Source organism: Henckelia pumila, chromosome 2, assembly GCF_033568475.1.
Source record: "Henckelia pumila isolate YLH828 chromosome 2, ASM3356847v2, whole genome shotgun sequence".
NCBI classification, from domain to species: domain Eukaryota; kingdom Viridiplantae; phylum Streptophyta; class Magnoliopsida; order Lamiales; family Gesneriaceae; genus Henckelia; species Henckelia pumila.
The window spans coordinates 98,069,911-98,097,420 of record NC_133121.1 but is presented as its reverse complement, the minus strand read 5'-3'; the positions used below and the strand labels follow the sequence as shown (position 1 = coordinate 98,097,420).

Genomic DNA, 27,510 nt, shown 5'->3' with positions numbered 1-27,510 from the left:
TAGATTTATTAAATTACGATTTTAAGAAAAAACAAAAGTGTAACTCATAGTGTCGATCACTTATTTTTATAATCATTAATTCGAGTTTAACCCATCGGACCAACTGGTACTGTCCAAAAAAAAAAGGGTTGAGTTGTGCTTTTGGTGGCCCATTTGAGAGCGGCGTGTTTAGGCTGCGGGCCAAGTTTGGGCAGGTTGGCCTGCCTTCCAATTTGTTTTTTTTTTTTTTATAATTTTTAAAAATTATATATAATTAGTATTTTGAATAATTTTTTATGGTTGATAAGTTTTGAATGATTTATATAAAAGGTTTAAAATATTTGTATGATTTATAATAATTTATATTTAATTGATTAATTTTGAAGTTTATATTATTTATAATGATTTATGTATGGTTAATAAATTTTTAAACGTGTATCATTTATTATTGTTTATGTATGAGTTTTAATAATAAATTTCATATATATTTTTTAATTTTTTGGCGTCAACACAAGGCCGGTTGGGTTGAGGTATTCCCAACTCGCCATGTTGGCAGGCCGGTCTGAATTGACAGTCCTACTAATTTTGCGGTAGGGGGGGCTAATTTTACAAGAAAAAAATATGAATAAAACTCATAGGGTCAATATACATATTAGATTTATGTTAATATTTTATTATTCATATATCTTTCAACTTTGTTATGATTTTAAAAAAAATTGAATATCAATCATGCTAATAATGACACAAAATTTTAATATATCAATATCCTTATAAATATTTTCTATATTCAACAGTGAATGTATTTCAATAATTAAATTATATTTTATAAAAAAATTTGAAAATTTGATGGGTTAATGAATCAAAAAAATTTCTCTTTAAAATAAGTTGAATAATTGTTTTATATTTTATAAAGTATAATTTTTTAAATGTGATAATGTACATAATTATAGATTTACTTTGAATTTATGATGTTATTTTGTACTCAATAGCATATAATGTTCAATATATTGAATGTTCCATAAAATGGTCTATATAAACACAAAATATAGAAGCCTAAATAACTTAAATAAAACTCATATATATCAATAAATTAAAAAATCCAATCAATTCCAAATAATAATTAATATATATAATTAACTCAATAAATAAATATATATATATACACTAACTATATGGGCTGGGCTAGACTGGGCTGAAGCCCAGCCTAGCCCCCCATATAGTTCCGTCCCTGGTATTAATATTTTGTTATTTGACATTGTTATGCATGTGCATGGATTCTTTGACTTTATTTAACAGCACAACAAAAAAAAGGTATTTATATTTATGTAGTATATACACGCAATGCGTGTGCTTTAGGGCTAGTACATAGAAATTGAGACACTTTCAAAGTTATTAGTTTTTTTTTTTTAAAAAAATATCGCATTGAATTGTTGATATATATTTGGGAATCATTAATCTATTTCAGACTTTAGATTATTGTATTGGTCTTTCTATATATAAATATGATATTTAGGCGAAAAAAATAGTAGAACACGTGCAACGCAAACACACACTTCTATTTTCGATAAGAGTCGTTAAAAAAATGAATTGAGAAGATTTACATCAAATTAATTATTTTCATGTTATTTTAGTTAATATATATTAAATTCAATGTAATTTATAATTTGTAAAAAAACATATCAGCATTCAATATTGTAATTTTATATAAATGAGATATTGCGAAAAATATAATATAGACTTAATATCATTATAGATTTATTAAATTACAATTTTAAGAAAAAACAAAAGTGTAACTCATAGTGTCGATCACTTATTTTTATAATCATTAATTCGAGTTTAACCCATCGGACCAACCGGTACTGTCCATAAAAAAAGGGTTGAGTTGTGCTTTTGGTAGCCCATTTGAGAGCGGCGTGTTTAGGCTGCGGGCCAAGTTTGGGCAGGCTGGCCTGCCTTCCAATTTGTTTTTTTTTTTTAATAATTTTTAAAAATTATATATTATTAGTATTTTGAATAATTTTTTATGGTTGATAAGTTTTGAATGATTTATATAAAAGGTTTAAAATATTTGTATGATTTATAATAATTTATATTTAATTGATTAATTTTGAAGTTTATATTATTTATAATGATTTATGTATGGTTAATAAATTTTTAAACGTGTATCATTTATTATTGTTTATGTATGAGTTTTAATAATAAATTTCATATATATTTTTTAACTTTTTGGCGTCAACACAAGGCCGGTTGGGTTGAGGTATTCCCAACCCGCCATGTTGGCAGGCCGATCTGAATTGACAGTCCTACTTATTTCACCACTATTGATTTATTAAAAATGAAAATATAATATATATAATACATTCTAAACATTAAATTAAATCACTACATCGAATGCTTTATTTCTTTATATTTTAAATTTTTATCTCATTTCATGATTTTTTTCTTTTGCCATCTTATTTTTTCTTCTTTATGACAGAAGAATTCTGATCATCTTCAATAGAAACAATATGTGGGTCGGCTTAGTGGAAAAATTCTTTTCAGTTCAATATAAAAGCAAATATTGGAATTTCAATCTTCTGAAATTAAGATTAATATTTTGTGAATACAATATCTATGTTCAATCCATCTATAAGAATTAAATAAGAATTAAAAAACCAAAAATTTTGGAGTTTTAATCTTCTTGACAACTAGTTCCTCATCTAGCATACATATTGTAGTTAGACAATATTGACATTATCATAATAATTGATTTTACAAAAATATTATCGCCAAATTTTCGAAGTGTGTATAGAAAAATTTGAAAAATAACCCTCTATCTTTTTACTTAGATTTTTGACCTTCTTAATATTTTATTCTTTAAACTAACCTTCTAAATGAGTTTTAATTTAATATATGTCTGAACCGAAATCATAATAAGTTAAGGGATTAATTATGCAAAGAAATTGTGAAAGAAAGTGAAGTGTCTGCGACTCATTCATTCATATACCCACCATTAGATTTACCTCATTCATATACCCACCATTAGATGTATTGATTTATTTAAAATTCAATAAAAATTGTATGATAAAATTCTGCTTGTTAAACGTACATTAAATGATGGTTTTTAATTTTATTTAAATTCTATTTAATTGAATAGATGACATGGAGACAGAACACTCATAACTTTAATAATCAGAAACTTCATTTTTGCTAAACATATTGTCATTTACTTTTTTATTTTACTTACAACCACGTATATTTTTTGTAATAGAAAAATGACGCAAATTGTTATGTTCAGCAAGGAGAACATGCATGGTGCTCGGGATTAAACGGTCGATATGGAGCCATAAATTTTGGCGACACTAGAGCAACTATATCAAGGCTGAAAGATGAGGTATACAAGAATTGTGACTTGGATAAGTGAGATTGAATTGAAATTTAGTTACTTAACACATATTTGTGATCATGTTTTTGGCCCAATATATTTAACTTATGAAGAATGTCTATCGACATATCTATTACTTGGTGATGCACATCATAGGCCTTTAATTCACATGGAAATAGAGAAGAAAGTTCGAATTATTTCTCACATGAGTAATGTTCATTAATTTGGTTCACATGATAGTATTGATTTTGGTGGTCCTAAATTTGATTTGATTTGTTCTCTGATAAAAATTGTTGTGATGATTCTTTTGATTATGTATTTGGTGACGATTGTGGTGATAATCAATATGATGACAATGGTGATCATACTAATGTTAAAATTTATCCAAATGAACATGTTGATGATGTTTTTATAGTAAACGATGCTGGATGTGGGAAAAATGAAAAAAAAAACATTGAAGCAAATATTAGTGAGAATGGAGTAAAACAAAGTGTTGGGTTGAAGTTTGACAATTGTGAGGTATATAGTAGTCAATGATGGCCAGTATTTTTTTGTTGCTTGGTTATGGTAGCAAACATGTTTACAATTTTACCGATGAATATAATTTGTCAGTTGGTAAAAAGTTCGATAACAAAAAAGACATTCAAAGAAAATTGTATAGTATTGCAATGCCAAAACTCTTTATTCAGTAAGATGTGCAGATGATATCTACAGTTGGAAGCTGTGTGGAGCACAAAAACAAGATTCATCACTTTTCTCGGTCCAAACTTATTGCAATAACACACTTGTGATCTAGGTAATAGAAAGAGGAGGCATCGACAAGCAAGTGCATCAATAGTTGCAAATATGTTGGTAGAAAATTTTATAGAGCAATAAAAACTGCCTGCATTGAAGTCAATACAAACAAAGTTGCAAAATACAGGTGCTGAAATTAGATACTTCAAAGCTTGGAAGGGGAGAAAACTGGTTATATATCAACTAAGAGGATATCCTACTGAGAGTTTTAAATTACTTCCAACATATCTTTACACGCTTGAACAAGTGAATCCAGGGACAACAACACATTTGAATGTCATCCCAGATGGTCGCTTCAAATATATGTTTCTGGCATATAGGGCATGTATTGTAGGATTTAGATATATGCGAAAGATGATATCAGTTGACGGTACCCATTTAACTGGTAAATATAAATATGTTTTATTGATAGTCACCGCACATAATGGAAACCACCACCAATATCATATTGCTTGGACAGTTGTTGATTCAGAAAGTGAAGCATTTTGCACGTGGTTCTTTGAAAGTTCTGTGAGTTGATATTTGATGATGATTAACTTATTTTTATTTCTGACAGACATAAAGGAATCATCAATGGTCTTGCTTCCGTATACAAGCGAGCATGACATGGACATTGCATATAACATCTTGGACAAAACATCAAGTCAAGATTGAAGTCCAAAGTAGGTAGAGTTGTGTTGTTTATGCAAGATGCTAAAGCTTACAGTCATGTTGAGTTTGAAGAATTGTATGATGAAATAAATAAAAGTTATCTAAGTATCACAAATTATCTTGAGGTTAGTGTTGATAAAGAAAAATGGGCCAGAGCATACTTTCCTGGTTCACAATATAATATCATGACAACCAATGGAAGAGTCCATTAATTCAATGTTGGTGTTGGAACGTAAGCTTCCAATTACTGCTCTGTCAGATTCAATTTAAAATCTTACCTCATCGTGGTTTAATATTCATCGCAAAGCTGTTGTTGCTTCAACTCGACATCTTACTTCATGGGCCGAAACATCCTTACAATCAAGGTTTATTGAGTCACAGAAGATGGAAGTCATTCAAATGAATACTTTTGAATATCACGTTATTGGAGTTGGCCATGATGCAGTTGCGGAGTTTATAAATAAAAGAACATGTCATTGTCGAGTTTTTGATGTTGATAGACTTTCGTGTGCGCATGCTATTGTTACTGATGGTTACCATGGTATGGACATATATGAATTGTGCTCGCATTATTAAATGCATGACAAATGCATGGACTTTGGTATACACAGAAATAATTTATCCCGTGCCCCCGTCTAATGAATAGAATATACCAGCTGACACTGGTTATGGGATTGTCCTACCTCCTAAACTTAAAGTTCAGAAAAGAAAACCAAAGAAAAAAACGATTCCGTTTGTTAGAGAATTTCAAGCAAAAAGAAGAAATCAATTGTTCAGGTAGAAATTTTATTTTTATTTCTTGTGAATAATTGCTCAACACTCATCTCGTAATATTTATAATTTTTAGATTCTAATGATTTTAATTTTGTTATTTTTGTTAAGTTGAGGATTATTTAGTAATTGCGTGGATTTATTAAGGATTTCTAGCTATTCCATTGCAACAAATATCAAACTTGACATTTAATTTTGATGATTTTGTGTTTCTTTGATAATCTTTGATCCGAGGATAAATTTTTTTTATTTTTGGTTTTTATCTCTAAATAAATTATAGATAAATTAAAAGTATTCAATTAGAAATAATATAGTTCGTGAATTACCTAAGTTAGAAGATTTGGTAAGAAGAAGAGTCATAAAAATATAATAAAAATTATTAAATTTAATTATGTATGTAATTATAGCACAAACCATAAAATTTTCTAACTCTTTACTTTGATAAATTGGCATCTTTAAATTTTTATCAAATTAATAATGTTAAAATTTAATATTTTAAATATTCATCAAATTGAGAAGGTAAAAAATCTAAATACTTCAGTAACGAGAGTCATGTTAAAAAAGGGCAAACCAGTAAAAATAAAATAATAAGAAAAGAATGTTATTTTTTTAAGTGAGACTCAACCGGAGGTTAATTACTTAAATATTTACTGTGTGTATAAACAAATGACAAAGTTTACAATACATAATGTAAAATTTTGACCTTGATTCATAAAAAAAAAAAAATTCCCTAAAAGCTCTTTCTCGGGATACACTTAGGTACCGCTTGGTAGGTATGATGGGATAGATAAGTAATATAATATAATAAAAAATAAATAAAAAATGATAGTGAATATAATATTTGATTTGATTGATGGATTATAATTTATTGATTTGATTGATAAAATTTTATATTAAAAAATGACAAATTACCATTTTATCCTTTTAACAATAAATAAAATATAAATAATATTATTTATAAAGGGTAATATAGTAATTTAAATTAAATGATTTGATTGATGTAGGATAAATAATTGATAATTTGATTGATATAAAATAAATAATTAATAGATGAATAAATAATATGATGAGAAGAACGTGAAATTTGATAGGATAAGTTATACACGTATTAATAATATAGGCTACCAAACGGAGCCTTATAGTATGTTTAATTTAAAACGGCTTCATGAATCTATATTCGTGAGACGAGATAATCCGATTTATATTTAGAGTGAAAAATAATATTTTTAGTATAAAAATAATAATTTTTCATAGGTTCGATCGATTGAACTGTAGATCCGTCTCCTAAAAGTGAGATGGGTTTTGTGAATCTATATTCGTGAGATAAGTTGATCCGATTCATATTTGGGGCAATCAGTAATATTTTTAGCATAAAAATAATAATTTTTTATAGGTTTAACTAGTCAAATAAATCTGTCACACAAAATTGATTCGTGACACAATCTCAAATGAATTTTTGTTGACAATTATTATTACTTTTCACTCAAATCAACCTAGATTACAAAATTTTTCTTCATAGTGTAACAACTAAAAAAAATTGATATTTTGTAATGAAAAAAAAACTATTTTAGACATAAAAAATAATAATTTTTGAAGATTGAATATTTTTCATACAAATCAGAATGAATTATACAATATTTCTATATCTTCACATCATAAATAACAAAAAAAAAAAAACAATGATATTTTTACGATAAAAAAATAAAAATTTATACATAAAAAAGTAATACTTTGTTCGAATCGAAGACAAATATCATAAATCGTAATTGCCCAGTATACATGTTTAAATAAATAAATAATATGATGTTATCTCACTCGAAATAATAATAATAATAATAATAATAATAATAATAATAATAATAATAATAATAATGTGGAGATAGGAGGGGATAATGGACATGATTTCTTCAAACGCGTCTTTAATCATCGGCGTTGGCCCACCGCAGATTCTGTAATCGGAAGCTTCGTATTATCCGTCCACAATTCCCCAATAATTATGCTATATTTCAAGGTTGACCATTATCACTCATCATCATCAATTCATCATCATCACACTACTCCAGATTCAGATTCAGATTCGGATTGAGATTTGCAGAAATATGTGCTGCTGCTGTTGTGAAGATGACTGCCAATGCCGCCCTTTGGGCTTTCTTCTGGGTCTCCCATTCGCCTTCGTCGCCCTTCTTCTCTCCATAATCGGAGTCGTCATCTGGATCGTCGGGTCGGTTTTTCTATCTCTATCTCTATTTCTATCTCTATCTCTTCCCCTATCCATTGATTTGAGATTGGGATTTTTTTTTTGATTTGGGTTTTGGGGTATTTGCGATTGATTGCAGGATTGTGCTGAGTTGCCTGTGCCCTTGTTGCATCTGCGTGACGGTGATCGTGGAGTTGGCGATTTCGCTCATCAAGGCTCCGTTTTCGGTGATGAAGTGGTTCACGGAGCAGATTCCTTGCTAGATTTTCATGTAACTCTTTCAATATCTCTTCTCATTTATTTGTATTTTCCCCCAATTTTTATGTTTCTTTTCAATTTTCATCTCTTTTTTTGTATTTGTATTTGGGTGGATATTAGATTTATGGTTGCTCGAGTTGGAATAATAATTACATTATTTTGTACTGATTACTTATAAGATATTTTAAAAATTAAGCTCGTGATGTTATATTATATCTTGTTTTTGTGAGGATCATTCTCGTCCAAATACTTGGGGTCACCGAGTTTAATTACTAATATAACAAGTAATAATCAAAGAACGTTTTTTTTCGACTTTAACAAAAAGCTATAATGCAAATTCTTAAAATAAAATGAAATAAGTAAAGGCAAGTTTTATAAAAGTTAAATTTTTTATGGTAATTCGTTTCAATTATTACAAATTAACATAAAGTAAGGTACATGATTACTGAAATTAGCCAATCGGTCGTTATTGGTCAAAAAAAAGTGGAATAATGTTAGAGGTAGAATGATATTTACAATAATTATGTTGTGATATTTTGCTATTATCTTGTGAGATTTTGATATGATATCGTGAGATTTTGCATTCAATGTATTGTGAGATTTGATAAATTTAAATTTTGTATTGAATTTTTTGTGGTGTAAAAATTGTTGTACAAATTTGGTTGTACATGTAGCATTACTAAAAAAAAATATGAAAGCTATGGATGACATTAAGGATACGGTGTATACAAATATGCATGCATGGCTAGACGAACGATAGACCGGAACCTAGCATTTAGATGAGCACAAGGCGTCGCTGGACGAATTCCACGAATTAAACAGAAATCTAAGGATTAATATAACATTATCAATTTTATTATGCATTTAAAACACATACCCTATATGTCCATACAAATCAATTTGTCCCCTTAGTTAGAAAGTTAGGGCAACATAAAATTGAAAAATGAAGATGAAGTTTTGTTTTTAGGCAAAGTTTTCTTGTTGAATGTTAATTTAGGACTTATAAAACTACGTGTCGTTTAAAGCTCAAACTAAAAGTTTTCCTGAGCACCTAGGGCCGTCTAGCACTTTTCTAATGCGGTCGGCACCCGACCGAATTTTAGAACACTGATCTGGATATTTCACATTGTAGCATTAATCGAAGTAAAATCAGAATATAGTGCAAAGTTCAATGAGGTCTCACATAATAATGTCTTATATATATTATGTACATCTGATATAGTTACAACAAGTTTTGAGTTTTTCGGGAAGAAAATCAAATTTGTAATATTACATTTTTAAGCAGTTGGATAAGAAGCTTCCATGGCAATGCCACATAGACCCTCTGCAGCAGAAATGCCCCTTTGCATTCTTATATATCCTTTCTCTCCCCAGCTACTTCCCCAAGAATTCTTCACCAACCAATACTTTGTCCCGTCGCTACTTTTTCCGTAACCGACTGCGGTGACACCGTGGTCTAGATCGGTCCCACATTCTCCTGTAAAAACTCCACTAGAGTAGAATTGAAAGTCTGATCCACCAGCATCAATGGCTACAGATACAGGTTGGTTTGCCACGGCTTTCAGCAACGATGACTCACTATTTGCTGGAACGTCCTCGTATCCTGTGATCTTTGCGACATGGGAGGATTCCTTTTGTGTGCTGCAGGTGCCATCGACTCCTTGGTAGGGATAGTTAGATTCAGTGGTCAGTCCCTTATTTCCTATTATGTATTGGAACGCATAGTCCATGAGACCACCATTGCAACCCTGATCTTCACTTGTGTCGCAATCGACGAGTTCTTGTTCGGATAATGAGACTAGTTTCCCTGTGGTGAGCTGGTGGATTCCTTCTGTGGCTGCCACAGCTGAAAAGGCCCAGCAGCATCCTGCATTGTTCATGAAATTTTTTTATTTGAGAGAATTTAAAACATGGTATTTACAGAGAAAAATGAAAGTGGAGACCAGCCGATTTTGGCTATTGCTTATTGTTTTCTATACACTAACCACATTGGCCTTGGTCCTTGATGTTTGTAACAGCTCCCTTCTTTCTCCAGTCCACACTCGACGGTACTGTAGACACATTGGCATATTTGAAAGATGAAACTTTTGGAGATATTGGATGGGATCCTCTTTCGTATCCATTTCGGGCTGCTTGAAACTCATCATTCGTCAAATCAGCAAATTTGTTGATGCTAAGTTTGTAAGGCCGAAGTCCAGCTTCATTGAAAGACTCGATGTACTCCACGTTTTCCTTAAATATTTTAAACATTTCTGCCTTCTCTGTGTCATCCTTGTATACACGTCCATACTGTGACATCCATTGCTCATGTCTCTCAACCATTGATGACGAATGAGGCACCGTGCGTGCTGTGGCTTGATAATTAGTAGCCCACAACTGCATCACTAACAAAGTGGCAAAAACAAGCTTCCAATTAGTTGGACAAGTGAAGGCCATAATATGATGTTTATGGAATTTATGATGTGAAATGTTCGGAATTCCTAGCGCATTTATAGAGTTAGTTTTGTTGCAATGCAATGTGAATGTGAATGTGAAAGTGAATGTGGAGTGACGTTCCTTTAAAATCCCTTAGAAAGCCCGGCAAGTTGAAAGACATTCTAATCATATCACAAAGTTGCGTCAACGCTGCTTCATTCAATTCAATAGTATATTCTTACATGTGTGTGTGTTTATGTTTATGACTTGTATATTTCCTTTGGCTTTTTGGTTGCTAAAACAAACTATTGCATAACGACAATATTATTCTTTTGCATTTCTTCTTTGTTGCAAGCCTATTCGTGTATCAATTAAAAAAAATGCATTACCGGGAGTTTTTTTTTTTTTTTTTTTTTTTGAAAGTAATGCATTACTAGGAGTTGATCCTGGGATTGATTCGATTTTTGATTGGGAAAAAAAAAAATCAAACCAATTCTATCGATTTTTAAAAATAGCAAACCAAACTATACTATTAATAATTAAAAGCCAAATTGAGGCTTAGATTTGGTTCGGTTCGACTTGGTTTAGACATCGATTCTAAACTTTAATATTTTTCATAAAATATTTTAATTATTTTTTATTGTAATTTAAATTTTCCCAACTAAATATTGTAAGGAGACAAATATGCACATATGATCATATATTAAACTATTTCACAATATAATATATGATAATAGCACTACAAAGTTTGCACAAACAACGTAAATTCTTAAAATACAAAATTTTTGGGTTTAAAGTTAAAAATTAAAACTTTGTGGGTTACATTCTAAGTTGATGGACAAATTTTTGGGCCTTTAAAATTGGTTAGTTTGAATAATTGAAAAGTTTAAATTAATTTATATAAATGTAGCATTCATTACAAGATATATCAATTTTGTAATCTAAACTTTGAACAAAACCAATTTGTAATCCAAACAACTGGGTTAGTTTGGTTTTCTGGATACAATGAAATAATTAAAAATAAGGCTTACTTGAAAATTAAATTTCAGTAATAAAATAATGAAAAAGTATATTATTATTATTATTTTTATTTTTTTCTAAAAAAGATAAAAAGGTCTATTGACTACAACTACAACAAGAGCGTTGGGAAATGACGATAGAAATAGCGACGGATTTTCCGAAATCGAAATTCGGTCGCTAAACGCCTAAACCCTTTGCAACGGCTGAGGTATTTGTCACGAACCAAATCCGTCGCTAATTAATGATGAAAATTTTGGTCGCTAATTCACAAATTTTCTAGTAGTAACTAGTTCATGTATAGAAAGCATATATACTATTTAATCATTTGTAAATGCTAAATTTATTAACTTATTATACAATAATATCGTGGAATGAGTAACACTCTTGTGAAACGGTTTCATACGTGAGATGAGTCAATCATACCCATATTTATAATAATAAGTAATATTTTTGGCATAAAATGTAATATTTTTTTATAGATAACTCATATAAGAGACCCGTCTCAAAAAATGGACCATTGAGACCGTTCCATAGGAGTTTTTGTCTTGTGGAATTATGAAAGGTTTTAAAAAATATAGGCACAATTAGGGGTGGGATTGGGTCGGAATCCGTCTCGTAACCCCCTTACCCGATTCTCGTCCCGATAAGAATTGTGATTTTTTTCCTCCTGATCCCGCATCCAAAAGGTGTCTGTACCCGAATGTTCGGGATCCCGTCGGGTAGAAAAAAGGTAATCCCAGAACAATATTTTTTTTAAAAAAAATCTATGAAAAATCTCAAAGAACTTCTTAGTACATTACAAATTTCAAAAGCACCACTTGGATATCATATTCGAGTTTCTCCTATTCAAATGCTCCAAGCGAAGGAAAAATTGCAAAAAAATATAAATAGAGAGAGCCAAGTATTGGGGACATTACAAAATCTCAAAAAAAAAGTTTGAAGCCAAAATAAAAAGGAATGTCAGTAATCAAAGTTAATGTTGTTCTTTCAGGATAAGTTTTATTCCCGATCCCTCTCCCGATATCAATCGGGATGGAAAAAATCCCGAAAATTCGGGTTGAAAAAATGTCAGGTTGAGATTTTTTTGGGACGAGAATGAGATGAGATTCGAGAAGGGTCGGTATTTCGGGAATTTTTGCCACCTCTAATCACAATATCAATTTTAATCCTATATATATTGGATACCGTTTGAGTTTTGTAATTTTCTTGGAATCAATTATAGACCCGTTACTAAGTTTGACGATAAGTATGACTAGTTTCATTATCAAAGTTTTATAAGTACATTGATAAACACATTTATATGCACCATAACACCAGAAAGTTTTTTTATCATCTCGCGATAAGAAAAAAAATAACTATTGTATTATTAATGTAATTACATGACTTTGGGAGAAATGACTAAAATTAATCACCAAAATGTAGTTATGGTGACTATAATTGATTCATGAACAAAAGGCACGTGACCAAAATTGGCATATTCCAATATATAAATGAATTAAATTGACATTTTGCCAAAACTATATGAACTTGCTAATTAATCAAAACTTACAAATTTATCTTTTAGCTAGCAAAAGTTGGGATTAAAAAATTTATTATGTAAAATATGTTATCATATTAATTATGCCTATGGATTACTAATTTGTAGTGATATTTATAACTGAAATAATTGTGTTTTTTAGGTAATGACAATTCATAATTTTATTAGCAAATATAAAATTCAAAATATCAACATTTAAAATATTAAGACACAACGTTAATTGATTGATTACGTCTCTTATAAAACGATTTCATGAAATTTTTTTGGATGACTCATATAGAAGATCTGTCTCATAAAAATGACTGGTAAGATGGTCGCCTCACATAAGTTTTTGGGTAATTAATTATTTTAACCCATGCCAATCTATAAAATTATATAGTAGGACTCTTGTGAGACAGATCTCATAGATTTTTTTCGTGAGACAAATCAACTCTGCTATTATTTATAATAAAAAATAATATTTTTGACATAAAAAGTAATTTTTATTATGAGTAACAAAATTAAGACATTCGTCTCATAAAATTTACCTCTGATACCATCCCACGGTAAGTTTTGTGAAAATAATATATAATATACATAATTAATTTTTGAAACTTCTGTTTTTGGTTTTGTATATTTAAATCTTTGCGCTTTGTCCTTTATGTTATCAAATTTTTAATTTTGTATGTTATCTTGGGTTTTTTTTGGTTGAAATTGTACAGTTTTCCTATGTGACGTTGCACGTGCATGTGTAGCATTTTTAATGAAAAAATATTAAAATTTAAAAGAAATCAAAAGATAAATAAATTCTAATACTGCAATTTGATAATATATTTATCAAAATCACAAAACATACAGAGTAAAAATACAATTTTCCGATTAATTTTTTTTGTCAGTGTGATCTATTTTTTCAATCGAGAAGTCATGATTCAATTTATGTGTAAATAATATATTAATTTGTTCTTTCATCAGATCTATATATACTATTAATTAAGGGAGAGATCTTAATGTTTAACTAACTTTTAGCAGGCAAAAAATCTTGTGAAACGCTCTAACGAGTTAATTTTGAGAGACAAATTTTTTATTTGGATTACCCATGAAAAAAATATTACTTTTTATGTCAAAAGTATTATTTTCTATTGTAAATATGGGTAGGATTGACATGTCTCACGGATAAAGATATATAAAACCGTCTCACAAGAAATCTACTCTTTTAGTAAAGTTTTTTTTAATTCCAAAATTATCCCTCACACATTTGATTATAATGTATATAATTTTGTTCATAATTTAAATCTTTTAAAAAATGATTGTGTTTTATTTGTTAAATTATTATTATTTTTTTAAAAAATATTTCATATCAATAAGAAAGTGTTTATAATTATATTAAATGAACTTATACTAAGGTAGTCTTTAAGAAGCTTAGAAGCACTTAAATTAATTAATCTCTTGCAAACACTACCTAAATCTCGTCAAATTTAATTTTGTAAATATATAGTATAACAAAACTTGAATAAACAAAATATATACAACATATAATATTCAAATATTATATTACGAACAACGTCAACGTGTATGCAGAGTTGATAGCTAGTGTTAATTATCCTACGAAATGGTGTGGTGCCATTTGATAATTAATTTAAGTAAAGTAAAAAACGCGCCCACACACACATTTGGAGAGTTCAATGAGGATTAACAGTATATTAATGTCTTATATTACATAAGATCGACATAAACAATTATAGCAAGTTTTGAGTTTTTCAGGAAGAAAATCAAATTTGTAATATTACATTTTTAAGTAGTTGGATAAGAAGCTTCCATAGCAATGCCACATAGAGTCATAGACCCTCTGCAGCAGAAATGCCTCTTTGCATTCTTATATATCCATCTCTCCCCAGCTACTTGTTGGAAAACCGTGTTCAGATCAATTGAATCGATACCCGGTGCAGCGGAAGTTTAAAATTTTATTTTTCTTTGATATGAAACAATTTCATATCATGGGTATCAAAACGTTTAACGATTAAATCACACAAGTAAAATAAATAATAATTAATTAAATATTTTACCTCCAATCTCGAAGCGAGATTATGGACACCAACAGAATTTAATCTGCTCTTCTTGTATATCCCGGGAACCGATGGCGTTACGATCAATCACCGGAATAAGGTCCACGAACAGAAAACAGAAACCCTCTGATTGACTGCACTAGAAATCAATCAGAAGTTTTGCGTAGAGAATAAACAGATATGATCTGTTGATTCAGAATTGTAATTTTTCACAAAAATCACAAGTCTGAATTTTCTCCGGGAGGGACAAGGATTTCGAAAAACCCTTAGAATATTTAGAGTGTAATTTCGAAAATTATAAGACACAAAGTATTTGATTTTCGAACCCAACACCTCTATTTATAGATAATTTCTAGTTATAATTATATCAGGACTCTAACTCCTTAAAGCCCACAATCCATAACTTAAGCCCAACAAGCCAAGCCCGTTGTTATAGAAATTAATATAAAATTCATCATGACTCCGATTGATAAACTGATTTCACCAATGTGCACAGAAACCATTTCTGCATCTTTTAGAGTCAAGATAATTTTTTTGAATCCGAATTCAGTGATTTCCAAAAATGCCCATCACTATGTCATTTTAGGAAATTCCACTCCCTTTAGTTGAGAAATCCAATTTCTCTTTCATTAAATTTAACTCTTTAAATTTAACTATCTCTACGGGGTTTTAGTAATCCATTACTTGTGTAACCCTCAATGGTTCAGGAATACAGCTAGCCGTGGGCTCACAACTCCTTGTGACTCGAAACAACAATTTCCGACTTACCCAACGAATCATGGTAAGAGCATCTAGCAACATCGCCCCATGATTCCCTAGGTATTACTGATAGTGCCTGCAAGAACCAGTAGATTTTGGTTAGCGTACAGTACGGTCCCTTCAACCAAATATCCCGATCAAATCAACAATCATTGGTGCATCGAGAGTCGTTCGAGATTCGATAACTATGCACAACATCTTGGAGATCTATTAGTGACATCGCATGTGTTACTAGGATAACCATTAACCTAAAACACATCATGTACTCTGGCCAGAGATTCGTCACACTAATATCTCATCAGATCGCATAGGATATCCACAATCGCAAGTATGTGGTGAATCCTTGACAACAAAGCATTGACTCCTATATGCGTCGTAACTGTACCCAATCCCGACACCTGATGACCTCATAAAGTCGGTAAACGAGTCAAAGCACAGTACTAGCATATAGAGTCTCAATGATGTTTCAAGTAATAAGGACTAATGGTGTACAACCAAAAACGCGGACTTTATCCACTCGATAAGTGATAACCACTTGGAAAGTCCGAATAGGGTAGTTCGATCATTCATCATATGAATATCCATTTGCATGCTTCGAACATCTCTATGTTCCCTACCAATGAAACGTGGTACTCTGCATCGCAAATGCTAGTCTCAAACTCGAGCGATCCTTATCCTTATTTTCGGACGGCTCAATCGACTAGGAACTGTTTAGAATATACAGTGACTATAAGATGTGTTTCATGATAGCCATCCCCATGTACTACCACATCTTACATACACTATAGTATATTCAAGGTCTTTATCAAAACAACAATAGTATATCACAATATAACAATATGAAGAAAGATAAAGTCATTGCCATTAATAAAATGTAAATTATATTAAACAAAGATTGTTTACACAAAGAGTCATAAAAGCCCTTAGCCACAAGTTGGCTATCCGGGCACCCACTCTTTCAATCTCCCACTTGCCCTAAAGCCAACTAGTCATATTACGTAATCCCATTGCTTCGCGATGTTTGTCAAACAATGGTCCTGGCAAGGGCTTCGTAAGCGGATCAGCGATATTGTCTGCAGAGGCCACTCTCTCGACTGTAATGTCTCCTCTTTCCACGATCTCCCGGATGATGTGGTATTTCCTCAGTATGTGTTTGGATCTTTGATGAGACCTTGGTTCCTTTGCCTGAGCAACGGCACCAGTGTTGTCGCAGTACACCGGGACTGGACCAACAGATTCTGGAATCACACCCAACTCTTGGATGAATTTCCTCATCCAAACCGCCTCTTTAGCAGCAGCTGATGCTGCAATGTATTTTGCCTCAGTGGTGGAATCCGCTGTGGTGTCTTGCTTGGAACTCTTCCAAGAGACAGCACCGCCATTGAGCACGAATACAAATCCAGAGGTTGATTTCGAGTCATCCACGTCACTTTGGAAGCTAGAGTCGGTGTAGCCTTCCAACTTCAATTCTCTTCCACCATAAACCATGAATATATTCTTAGTTCTTCTCAAGTACTTAAGAATATCCTTCACGGCTTTCCAATGCATTTGACTTGGATTGGCTTGATATCTGCGTGACGCTCAGAGCATAGGCCACATCCGGTCTAGTAGATATCATCCCATACATGATACTATCTATGGCTGACGCATATGGTATATGTGTCATTTTATCTATCTCTTCGTCAGTCTTGGGACACATAGACTTGGATAGAGAAACTCCATGACACATAGGTAGATGTCCTCTCTTGGACTCATCCATTGAAAACCTTTTCAATATAGTGTCGATGTAGGTTGCTTGAGTGAGTCCTATCATTCTCTTAGATCTATCTCTATAGATCTGTATCCCTAGAATATAGGATGTCTCACCCAAATCCTTCATCAAGAATCTACCTGATAACCATATCTTTGTTGACTGCAACATCCCTACGTCATTCCCCATGAGTAGGATGTCATCAACATAAAGTACTAAGAATATTACCGCATCCTTAACTAATTTCTTGTACACGCATGGTTCCTCCGGGTTCTTGATGAAACCAAAATCCTTTATTGTTTCATCAAATTTCTGGTTCCAACTTCTTGATGCTTGTTTGAGACCATAAATTAATCTCTGAAGCTTGCATACCTTATGCTCGCTTCCCATGGATGTGTATCCCTCAGGCTGCATCATATAGATCTCTTCCTTAATGTTTCCATTAAGAAAAGCAGTCTTTATATCTATTTGTCATATCTCATAGTCATACCATGCTGCTATGGCAATAAGGATTCTTATGGATTTGAACATTGCGACTGGTGAAAAGGTTTCATCATAGTCAACTCCTTGTCTTTGAGTATAACCTTTTGCCACCAATCGTGCCTTGTAGGTCAATACCTTTCCGTCAGGCCCAAGCTTTCTCTTGTAGATCCATTTGCACCCTATTGGAACAATTCCATCGGGAGGATCTACTAAAGACCAAACTTGGTTAGAATGCATCGAATCTATTTCCGATTGCGTAGCTTCAAGCCATAAATTTGAATCCGCATCAGAAATTGCTTCCTTGAAGTTTCTTGGATCACATCCAATGCCGGGTTCACTTTGATCCCCTTCAAGAAGAAGACCATATCTAATAGGATGCCTAGAAGTCCTCTCGGATCTCCTAGTAGGAGGCGTGTCTTGTGATGATTCTTGAGGTGTAGGATCGCTATTTTGTATCTCGGGTTCTTCTCGAATTTCTTCGAGTTCCATCATCTTGCCTTTCTTATCCAATAAGAACTCCTTCTCCAAGAAGGTGGCATTCCTTGAAACAAACACTTTTGTTTCATTAGGATGATAGAAATAATATCCGATTGAATTCTTCGGATACCCCACAAAATAACATAAGGAGGATCGACTATCCAACTTATCTCCCACTGTCTGCTTCACGTAAGCAGAATATCCCCAAATCCTCAAGTATGAATACTTAGGAGCTTTGCCATTCCATAACTCATATGGTGTTTTATTTACTGCTTTAGTGTGGACGTTGTTTAACAACAATAGCGCCGTTTCAAGCGCGTAGCCCCAAAACGAAGGTGGGAGCTCAGTGAAGCTCATCATGGATCGAACCATGTCCAACAAAGTTCGATTGCGATGCTCCGAAACACCATTAAGCTGAGGTGTCATAAGAGGAGTCCACTGAGAGAGAATCCCATTCTCTTTTAGATAGTCCAAAAACTCGGTACTTAAGTATTCTCCATCTCGATCCGATCGAAGTGCCTTAATACTTTTACCTAGTTTGTTTTCTACTTCAGCCTTGAATTCTTTGAACCTTTCAAATGCTTCAGACTTATATTTCATTAAATATAAATATCCATACCTAGAATGATCATCAGTAAAGGTAATGAAGTAGGTGTTGCCACATTTAGTACCAATCCTAAATGGACCGCAAACATCTGTATGGATCAAATCCAACAGATTTTGACTACGCTCAGGTTTCCCTTTGAAAGGATATTTAGTCATTTTTCCCTTTAGGCAAGACTCACAAGTAGGTAGAGAGTTAATATTAGACATATCAAACATGCCCTCTCCCACTAGCTTGTTCATCCTCCTTGAGGAAATATGACCTAGCCTAGCATGCCAAAGGTTTGCCGGGTTTTGACTATCTTCCTTCCTTTTAATTGTTGTTACCGGTTTATCAACATAATTAATTGGAACGTCTTTTAATTTTAAGCTATATAGATCGTTTTCAAGTTGTCCATTTCCAATCAAACATTCATTCTTGTAAATATTGCAAATCTCATTTACAAAATTGCAAGAAAAACCATCTCTATCAAGCATAAAAATAGATTTAATGTTTTTGACCAAATCCGGAACATATAAAACATCTCTCAAAAATAACTTAAAATTGTTCTGCAAAACTAAATAAATGTCTCCTATAGCTTTGGCTTCGACTCTAGAACCATTCCCGAGCCTTAGCTGGGTCTCACCCATCCTTAGCTTATTACTTCTTGTCATCATTTGCAACTCATTGTAAATGTGAGATCTATATCTGGTATCCAATACCCAAGAAGTAGTATTAAGTAAAACATTTATTTCAATGTAAAACATACCCTTTGCAGTTCTCAACTGCTCGAGGTATTCCTTGCAGTTACGTTTCCAATGACCGAGTTTCTTGCAGTAATGGCAAACTTGTTTAGACTTGTCGAATTTTGCATGTAACATTTGGCCTTGAGATCATGGTCCAACCATTTCTCTAGTTCGGCCAACCTTTCGGCAGTTACATCAGCCGAGGCTGTTTTCGGAGAAGCCTATTTCTAACACTTAGAAAATCTTTTTCGAACTCAGGACAATCTTAACTTATGGAACCATCCTGTATAGATTGCGCCAGAAAGTTTGTTTTGTTCGAGAATTGAAACATGTGGATTACGAATTCATTGTAATGAAATACTGAGATATAACAGACAATAATCGATGATTTGTTTAATAATTTACTAAGACATAAAATATGGCGAATTTTATTTTATGAATCACACTCCCACTATTTTGACGATTTCACCACCCTCTAGTGAAAACGAGAAACATTTTCTTTAGTGGGAACATGGAGTCCAATTGACAAACTATAGTCCCGAATAATATCAGCCAACTATAATTTTCAAAAGGTAGAGCCCAATTGCTTCCAAAGCAACCTCCATGTTTTTACCTCATGTCCAATAAGGGCCCAATAATATGACGCCGTTTATTGTGACATGTCAAGATGACCCATCAATATTAAGTTGTGATGGACGGTCGCCATGTGGATCCCCAATAATATGAGCCAATCCCATGGGAGTTCCACCCAACTTACAACATGTGTCGATCCAATGTACAGCTTTCCGACGAACGGGCCCCCCCAATAATATGAGCCGGACCGTATCCGCGAGTAGCATCACATACATTGATCGTTGATGGAAGGTAGGAATATTTAAACAATATTTAAAATTCCCTTTTGTTTATCTTGATATCAATTTTAAATCATATTTAAAATGAGGGATTTTATTTTTGAAAATTTGTCTCATCATGCAAATATATGTATGCTTGCGGGATTCATACAATTTGTTCTAAACATGCATACATCAATAATATCATATATTATTTAAGGATGATCGATCCCATTATCTATTCGACCCGTGGTTGCCAATCACGAGTCTAAGTCCAATCCTAGGTAATATGCAGGTATGCAATGCAATCCTATTACATTGAGCTTCCAATTTACATTTCTTCAGTCTTCATTGTCTGTTGGGCCCACCATTTCTTCAAATTTTTGTCTGCCACTAAGTCTAATAAATTTACAATAAATTTCGATGACAAATATGGGATACATTTGTAGGGGTGGGAACGGGCCATAAACCAGGCCCACTTTTATTACATATGACAATCATATTGGGCTATAAACCAAGCCCATTAATAAACACCAACAACAATAAGACAAATGTAAATTCCTAACATACACCTACAAAATTGGTTATGGCAATCGATCATCCCATTATCCAATTTTAAATTCAAAATTTAAATAATTGGATAAACATGCTGTGGCATCATAATTTAAAAGATAAAATCATATTTTATCTTATCCATCCATAAGATCACATCTTATCATCAATTGTACCAAAATAATCAATTTTCAAAATTCAATTTAACGGATAAAATATTTAAATTTTTCAAAAATTCAAATTTATCCAAAAATCAATTTTAAAAATTTCGGACTCGAACAATTCGATCCGATGCCTCGTGATCTTATCAAAAACATTTTTCGATCGGATCAAACACTAGAATTTCAAAAATTCAAAATTTTCAAAAATCAATTTTTAATTTTTCCGGGCTGCCCGGGACAATCCCGGGCAGCCCGTGCCCTGACCGGGTGTGGGCTGGGCAGCCCGCCGCTGCCCATTGGGCAGCGATCCAATCGCTGCCCTTTTTTCTACCCCGTCAGAAAAATAAAATTTTTGATTTTTTTTTAAAAAATATGTTTTGTTTCAAAAACCCGAGGCCAAAAATTTTTGTACAATCGATTAATTTAATCGTTTGATCTGAGCAACCTGTCTCTGATACCACTGTTGGAAAACCGTGTTCAGATCAATTGAATCGATACCCGGTGCAACGGAAGTTTAAAATTTTATTTTTCTTTGATATGAAACAATTTCATATCATGGGTATCAAAACGTTTAACGATTAAATCACACAAGTAAAATAAATAATAATTAATTAAATATTTTACCTCCAATCTCGAAGCGAGATTATGGACACCAACAGAATTTAATCTGCTCTTCTTTTATATCTCGGGAACCGATTGCGTTACGATCAATCACCGGAATAAGGTCCACGAACAGAAAACAGAAACCCTCTGATTGACTGCACTAGAAATCAATCAAAAGTTTTGCGTAGAGAATAAACAGATATGATCTGTTAATTCAGAATTGTAATTTTTCACAAAAATCACAAGTCTGAATTTTCTCCGGGAGGGACAAGGATTTCGAAAAACCCTTAGAATATTTAGAGTGTAATTTCGAAAATTATAAGACACAAAGTATTTGATTTTCGAACCCAACACCTCTATTTATAGATAATTTCTAGTTATAATTGTATCAGGACTCTAACTCCTTAAAGCCCACAATCCATAACTTAAGCCCAACAAGCCAAGCCCGTTGTTATAAAAATTAATATAAAATTCATCGTGACTCCGATTGATAAACTGATTTCACCAATTTGCACAGAAACCATTTCTGCATCTTTTAGAGTCAAGATAATTTTTTTGAATCCGAATTCAGTGATTTCCAAAAATGCCCATCACTATGTCATTTTAGGAAATTTCACTCCCTTTAGTTGAGAAATCCAATTTCTCTTTCATTAAATTTAATTCTTTAAATTTAACTATCTCTACGGGGTTTTAGTAATCCATTACTTGTGTAACCCTCAATGGTTCAGGAATACAGCTAGCCGTGGACTCACAACTCCTTGTGACTCGGAACAACAATTTCCGACTTACCCAACGAATCATGGTAAGAGCGTCTAGCAACATCGCCCCATGATTCCCTAGGTATTACTGATAGTGCCTGCAAGAACCAGTAGATTTTGGTTAGCGTACAGTACGGTCCCTTCAACCAAATATCCCGATCGAATCAACAACCATTGGTGCATCGAGAGTCGTTCGAAATTCGATAACTATGCACAACATCTTGGAGATCTATTAGTGACATCGCATGTGTTACTAGGATAACCATTAACCTAAAACACATCATGTACTCTGGCCAGAGATTCGTCACACTAATATCTCCTCAGATCGCATAGGATATCCACACTCGCAAGTATGTGGTGAATCCTTGACAACAAAGCATTGAATCCTATATGCGTCGTAACTGTACCCAATCCCGACACCTGATGATCCCCATAGAGTCGGTAAACGAGTCAAAGCACAGTACTAGCATATAGAGTCTCAATGATGTTTCAAGTAATAAGGACTAATGGTGTACAACCAAAAACGCGGACTTTATCCACTCGATAACTGATAACCACTTGGAAAGTCCGAATAGGGTAGTTCGATCATTCATCATATGAATATCCATTTGCATGCTTCGAACATCTCTATGTTTCCTACCAATGAAACGTGGTACTCTGCATCGCAAATGCTAGTCTCAAACTCGAGCGATCCTTATCCTTATTTTTGGACGGCTCAATCGACTAGAAACTGTTTAGAATATACAGTGACTATAAGATGTGTTTCATGATAGTCATCCCCATGTACTACCACATCTTACATACACTATAGTATAATCAAGGTCTTTATCAAAACAACAATAGTATATCACAATATAACAATATGAAGAAAGATAAAGTCATTGCCATTAATAAAATGTAAATTATATTAAACAAAGATTGTTTACACAAAGAGTCATAAAAGCCCTTAGCCACAAGTTGGCTATCCGGGCACCCACTCTTTCACTACTTCCCCAAGAATTCTTCACCAACCAATACTTTGTCTTGTCGCTAGTTTTTTCGTAACCGACCGCGTTAACACCGTGGTCTAGATCGGTTCCACATTCTCCTGTAAATACTCCACTAGAGTAGAATTGAAAGTCCGATCCACCAGCATCAATGGCCACAGATACAGGTTGGTTTGCCACGGCTTTCAGCAATGATGACTCGCTATTGGCTGGAACATCCTCGTATCCTGTGATCTTTGCGATATGAGAGGATTCTTTTTTTGTGCTGCAGGTGCCATCGACTCCTTGGTAGGGATAATTAGATTCAGTAGTCAGTCCCTTATTTCCTATTATGTATTGAAAAGCATAGTCCATGAGACCACCATTGCATCCCTGATCTTCACTTGTGTTGCAATCGACGAGTTCTTGCTCGGATAATGAGACCAGATTCCTTGTCGTGAGCTGGTGGATCCCTTCCGTGGCCGCCACAGCAGAAAACGCCCAACAACATCCTGCATTAATTGTTCATGAAAATTTGTTTATTTGAAAGAATTTTAAACATGGTATTTACAGAGAAATTAAAATGGAAGTGGAAACCAGTCGATTTTGGCTATTTCTTATTGTTTTCTATACACTAACCACATTGGCCTTGGTCCTTGATGCCTGTAACAGCTCCCTTATTTCTCCAGTCCACACTTGACGGAACTGTAGACACATTGGCATATTTGAAAGATGAAACTTTTGGAAATATTGTATAGTGACCCGTATCCATAATTAACGATTAATGAGTATATTAATCGTATAATCATGTTTTGATTTATTAATACATGATTAAGGAAGTTTTTGTTGAATTAACGGACTCCAGAAATGGATTCAGAACGATCGGAAAATGGCCCGAAGGGTGACCAGGAACGGAAGAAATGTTCATGATCGGAAGCAATGTTCTGGCCTACTGATGTCATCTGTGATATCAGCAAGATGACTTCATTGCTTACGCACGTGATGAGACATCGGACGCAACGATGGAGGGAACGGACGCAACGATCGGGAACGGACGCAACGATGGAGAACGGATGTTCCGTTCCATGTCTATAAATAGAGGACCGAGATTTCATTTTCATGTGCACCTCTCCTCTCTTCTCTCTCGATTCCTATGCCTTCTAACTCAGATCTAGGGAGATCTAGACATCCTATGTGGAATCCGGAAGTGACATAGCGGTTTAGACGTTGTAGCGGAGCTGTTGCCTAGTTTTGAGGCAAGCGACAACAAAAGGCTAACGACGGACGCATGTATAGCTTTGGCTTCCTAAAAATATTTAAGAGTATAGAATAGTTTAGTTAAGGCTTTTAGAGCTTAATTATTAATGCATGGGTAATTGCATTGTAGTAGCAGTAGACTGGACTAGTAGGCTTGGAGTCTAGACCAGCGGAGCTAGGTTTGACCAACAGTGTTAGAGGTACGTAAGTACTGACCGAGATATCCGGCATGATATATTTGCATGTATGTTGCATAAGTTTGTGCTATATGTTTTATCATGTTTTAGCATGTTTTACCGCCTTAGCACATGCATGATTTTACGTGTGACTGCATCCTGAGAGATGTGAGTCATTGACAGTTTCCATAGGGAACAGTGATCTCATTTTGGACTCGAGTCAGGCATGACAGTTTTCATATGGGACTTGTATCCTGTTTTGGATTTGGGTCAGGATGAGGTTGGCTCAGCCCTGATATAGAATATACGAGTACCTCGCGGAGTCGCTCCCTAGCCGGTACTGTATATTCCTGGCGCCATGAGCAAGTGTTTTACCTGGGATTTAAATCATATGTATGAGCATATTTGTACTTATATCATTGCTTCCGTATTGAGTGTTGTCGCTCACGCCCCTGTGTTTGGGTATTGTGGTGTACTTTGTGGCGGGGCACGTTTGAGGCTGGACGGTCCAGGTGGCTCTCAGCAGGATTGAGGATCCGATAGTGTAAGATTTTAGAGGGTAGGGATTTGTTTACACTTAACCTTCGATTTGGTTGTATAATGGCATTTATACACGTTTGTTATCGTCGTTTGTATTCTGTCGATTGGATTTGTTGTATTTTAAATTATTATCCGCTCCTTACGCTTTAAGTATTATTGCATGCATTAATTAACTCTGATTAGATAGTGGATCCGGGTTGAGTCACTACATATTGGATGATATCCTCTTTTGTATCCATTTCGGGCTGCTTGAAATTCCTCATTCGTCAAATCAGCAAATTTGTTGATGCCAAGTTTGTAAGGCCGAAGTCCAGCTTCATTGAAAGACTCGATATACTCCACGTTTTCCTTGAATATTTTAAATCTTGCTGCCTCTCTGTGTCATCCTTGTGTATCGTCCATATTGTGACATCCATTGCTCATGTCTCTCAACCATTGATGACGAATGAGGCACCGTGCGTGCTGTGGCTTGATAATTAGTAGCCCACAACTGCATCACTAACAAAGTGGTAAAAACAAGCTTCCAATTAGTTGGACAAGTGAAGGCCATAATATGATGTTTATGGAATTTATGATGTGAAATGTTCGGAATTCCTAGCTCATTTATAGAGTTAGTTTGGTTGCAATGCAATGTGAATGTGAATGTGAATGTGAATGTGGAGTAACGTTCATTTAAAAGTCTTTAGAAAGCCCGGCAAATTGAAAGACATTCTAATCATACCACAAAGTTGCGTCAACGCTGCTTCACTCAATTCAATATATATATATACATGTTCATGATTTGTATATTTCCTTTTGGCTTTTGAATGCGAAAACAAACTAATGTATAATGACAATAATATTATTATTTTTTTAAATTTTTTATTTTCCATTTATTCTTTGTTGCAAGTCTGTGTATCTATCAGGGGCTAAAGCATTACTAGGAGTTGATATAGGGATTGTTCGATTTTTTATTTGAAAAAATGAACCAAACAAATTCTATCGATTTTTTAAAATTGTAAGCCAAAGTAAATTATTTTATTACACTAGAAACTCTTTAATTAAATAATAACTTTCAATTAATTAGTTAAGTTTTAAATAAAATTACAATTACTCCATCCGTCTCAATTATATAAAACATGTTTCCTTTTTTGTTTGTCCCAAATACATAGTCATTTATTATATTTAGTAATATTTTTTACAAACCTTTACTAATATACCCCTATTAACTACACATTAAAAATTGTGCAATCATTTTTTAATACATTAAATAGAGATAAAATAGAAACTTTGTATAAAATTTACTTTTCTAGTAATTTTTTCTTAATCTGTGCGAAAAAAAAGTAAGACTATGTAAATTTAGTCATTTGGTATATTGTTTTGATGATTATTTATTTACGAAAATGTTATATTTTTTAATTTTTAATTTATTTTTTCTTCTTTTATTTTTGTTAAAAACAAAAATAGATTGTACGTACATTCATGAAATGCGTATACCGAAGTACTAGTTATTAATAATTAAAAGCCTAATCTTGACTTCGATATGGTTCGCTTCAACTTGACTTGGACGATTGATTCTCAACTTTAATATTTTTCAATAAAATATTTTAATTATTTTTTATGTAATTTAAAATTTCCAAACTAAACATTATAAGGAGCCAAATATCACATGTCAACATATATTGAACTATTTCACAATAATATATATATATATATATATATATATATATATATATATATATCATTAATTAATTACAAACATTTGCAATTTAAATTATTAGAGTACAAATTTCTTTAAATTTAGTTTTGGGTTAAAAATTAAACATTGAAGCTTAGCGGGTTGCATTCTAAGTAGGGATGAT

At 32.9% G+C, this 27,510-nt stretch overlaps 2 protein-coding genes and 1 pseudogene across 2 annotated transcripts; 1 reads left to right on the top strand and 2 right to left on the bottom strand.

Annotated features, from left to right (window-relative positions):
* The first annotated feature begins 7,475 nt into the window (after window positions 1-7,475).
* LOC140880738 (signaling peptide TAXIMIN 1-like) lies at window positions 7,476-8,186 on the top strand. Its single transcript, XM_073285433.1, has 2 exons — window positions 7,476-7,781; window positions 7,897-8,186. The coding sequence occupies exons 1-2, from the start codon at window positions 7,660-7,662 to the stop codon at window positions 8,018-8,020; spliced, it is 246 nt and encodes an 81-aa protein (XP_073141534.1). The 5' UTR covers window positions 7,476-7,659; the 3' UTR covers window positions 8,021-8,186.
* Window positions 8,187-8,364: 178 nt separating this feature from the next.
* LOC140880737 (senescence-specific cysteine protease SAG39-like) lies at window positions 8,365-10,588 on the bottom strand. Its single transcript, XM_073285432.1, has 2 exons — window positions 10,001-10,588; window positions 8,365-9,882 (listed from the first exon to the last, which is right to left on the bottom strand). The coding sequence occupies exons 1-2, from the start codon at window positions 10,449-10,451 to the stop codon at window positions 9,293-9,295; spliced, it is 1,041 nt and encodes a 346-aa protein (XP_073141533.1). The 5' UTR covers window positions 10,452-10,588; the 3' UTR covers window positions 8,365-9,292.
* A 4,169-nt stretch (window positions 10,589-14,757) lies between these two features.
* Window positions 14,758-26,219, bottom strand: LOC140877990 (senescence-specific cysteine protease SAG39-like; annotated as a pseudogene).
* Window positions 26,220-27,510: the final 1,291 nt, after the last annotated feature.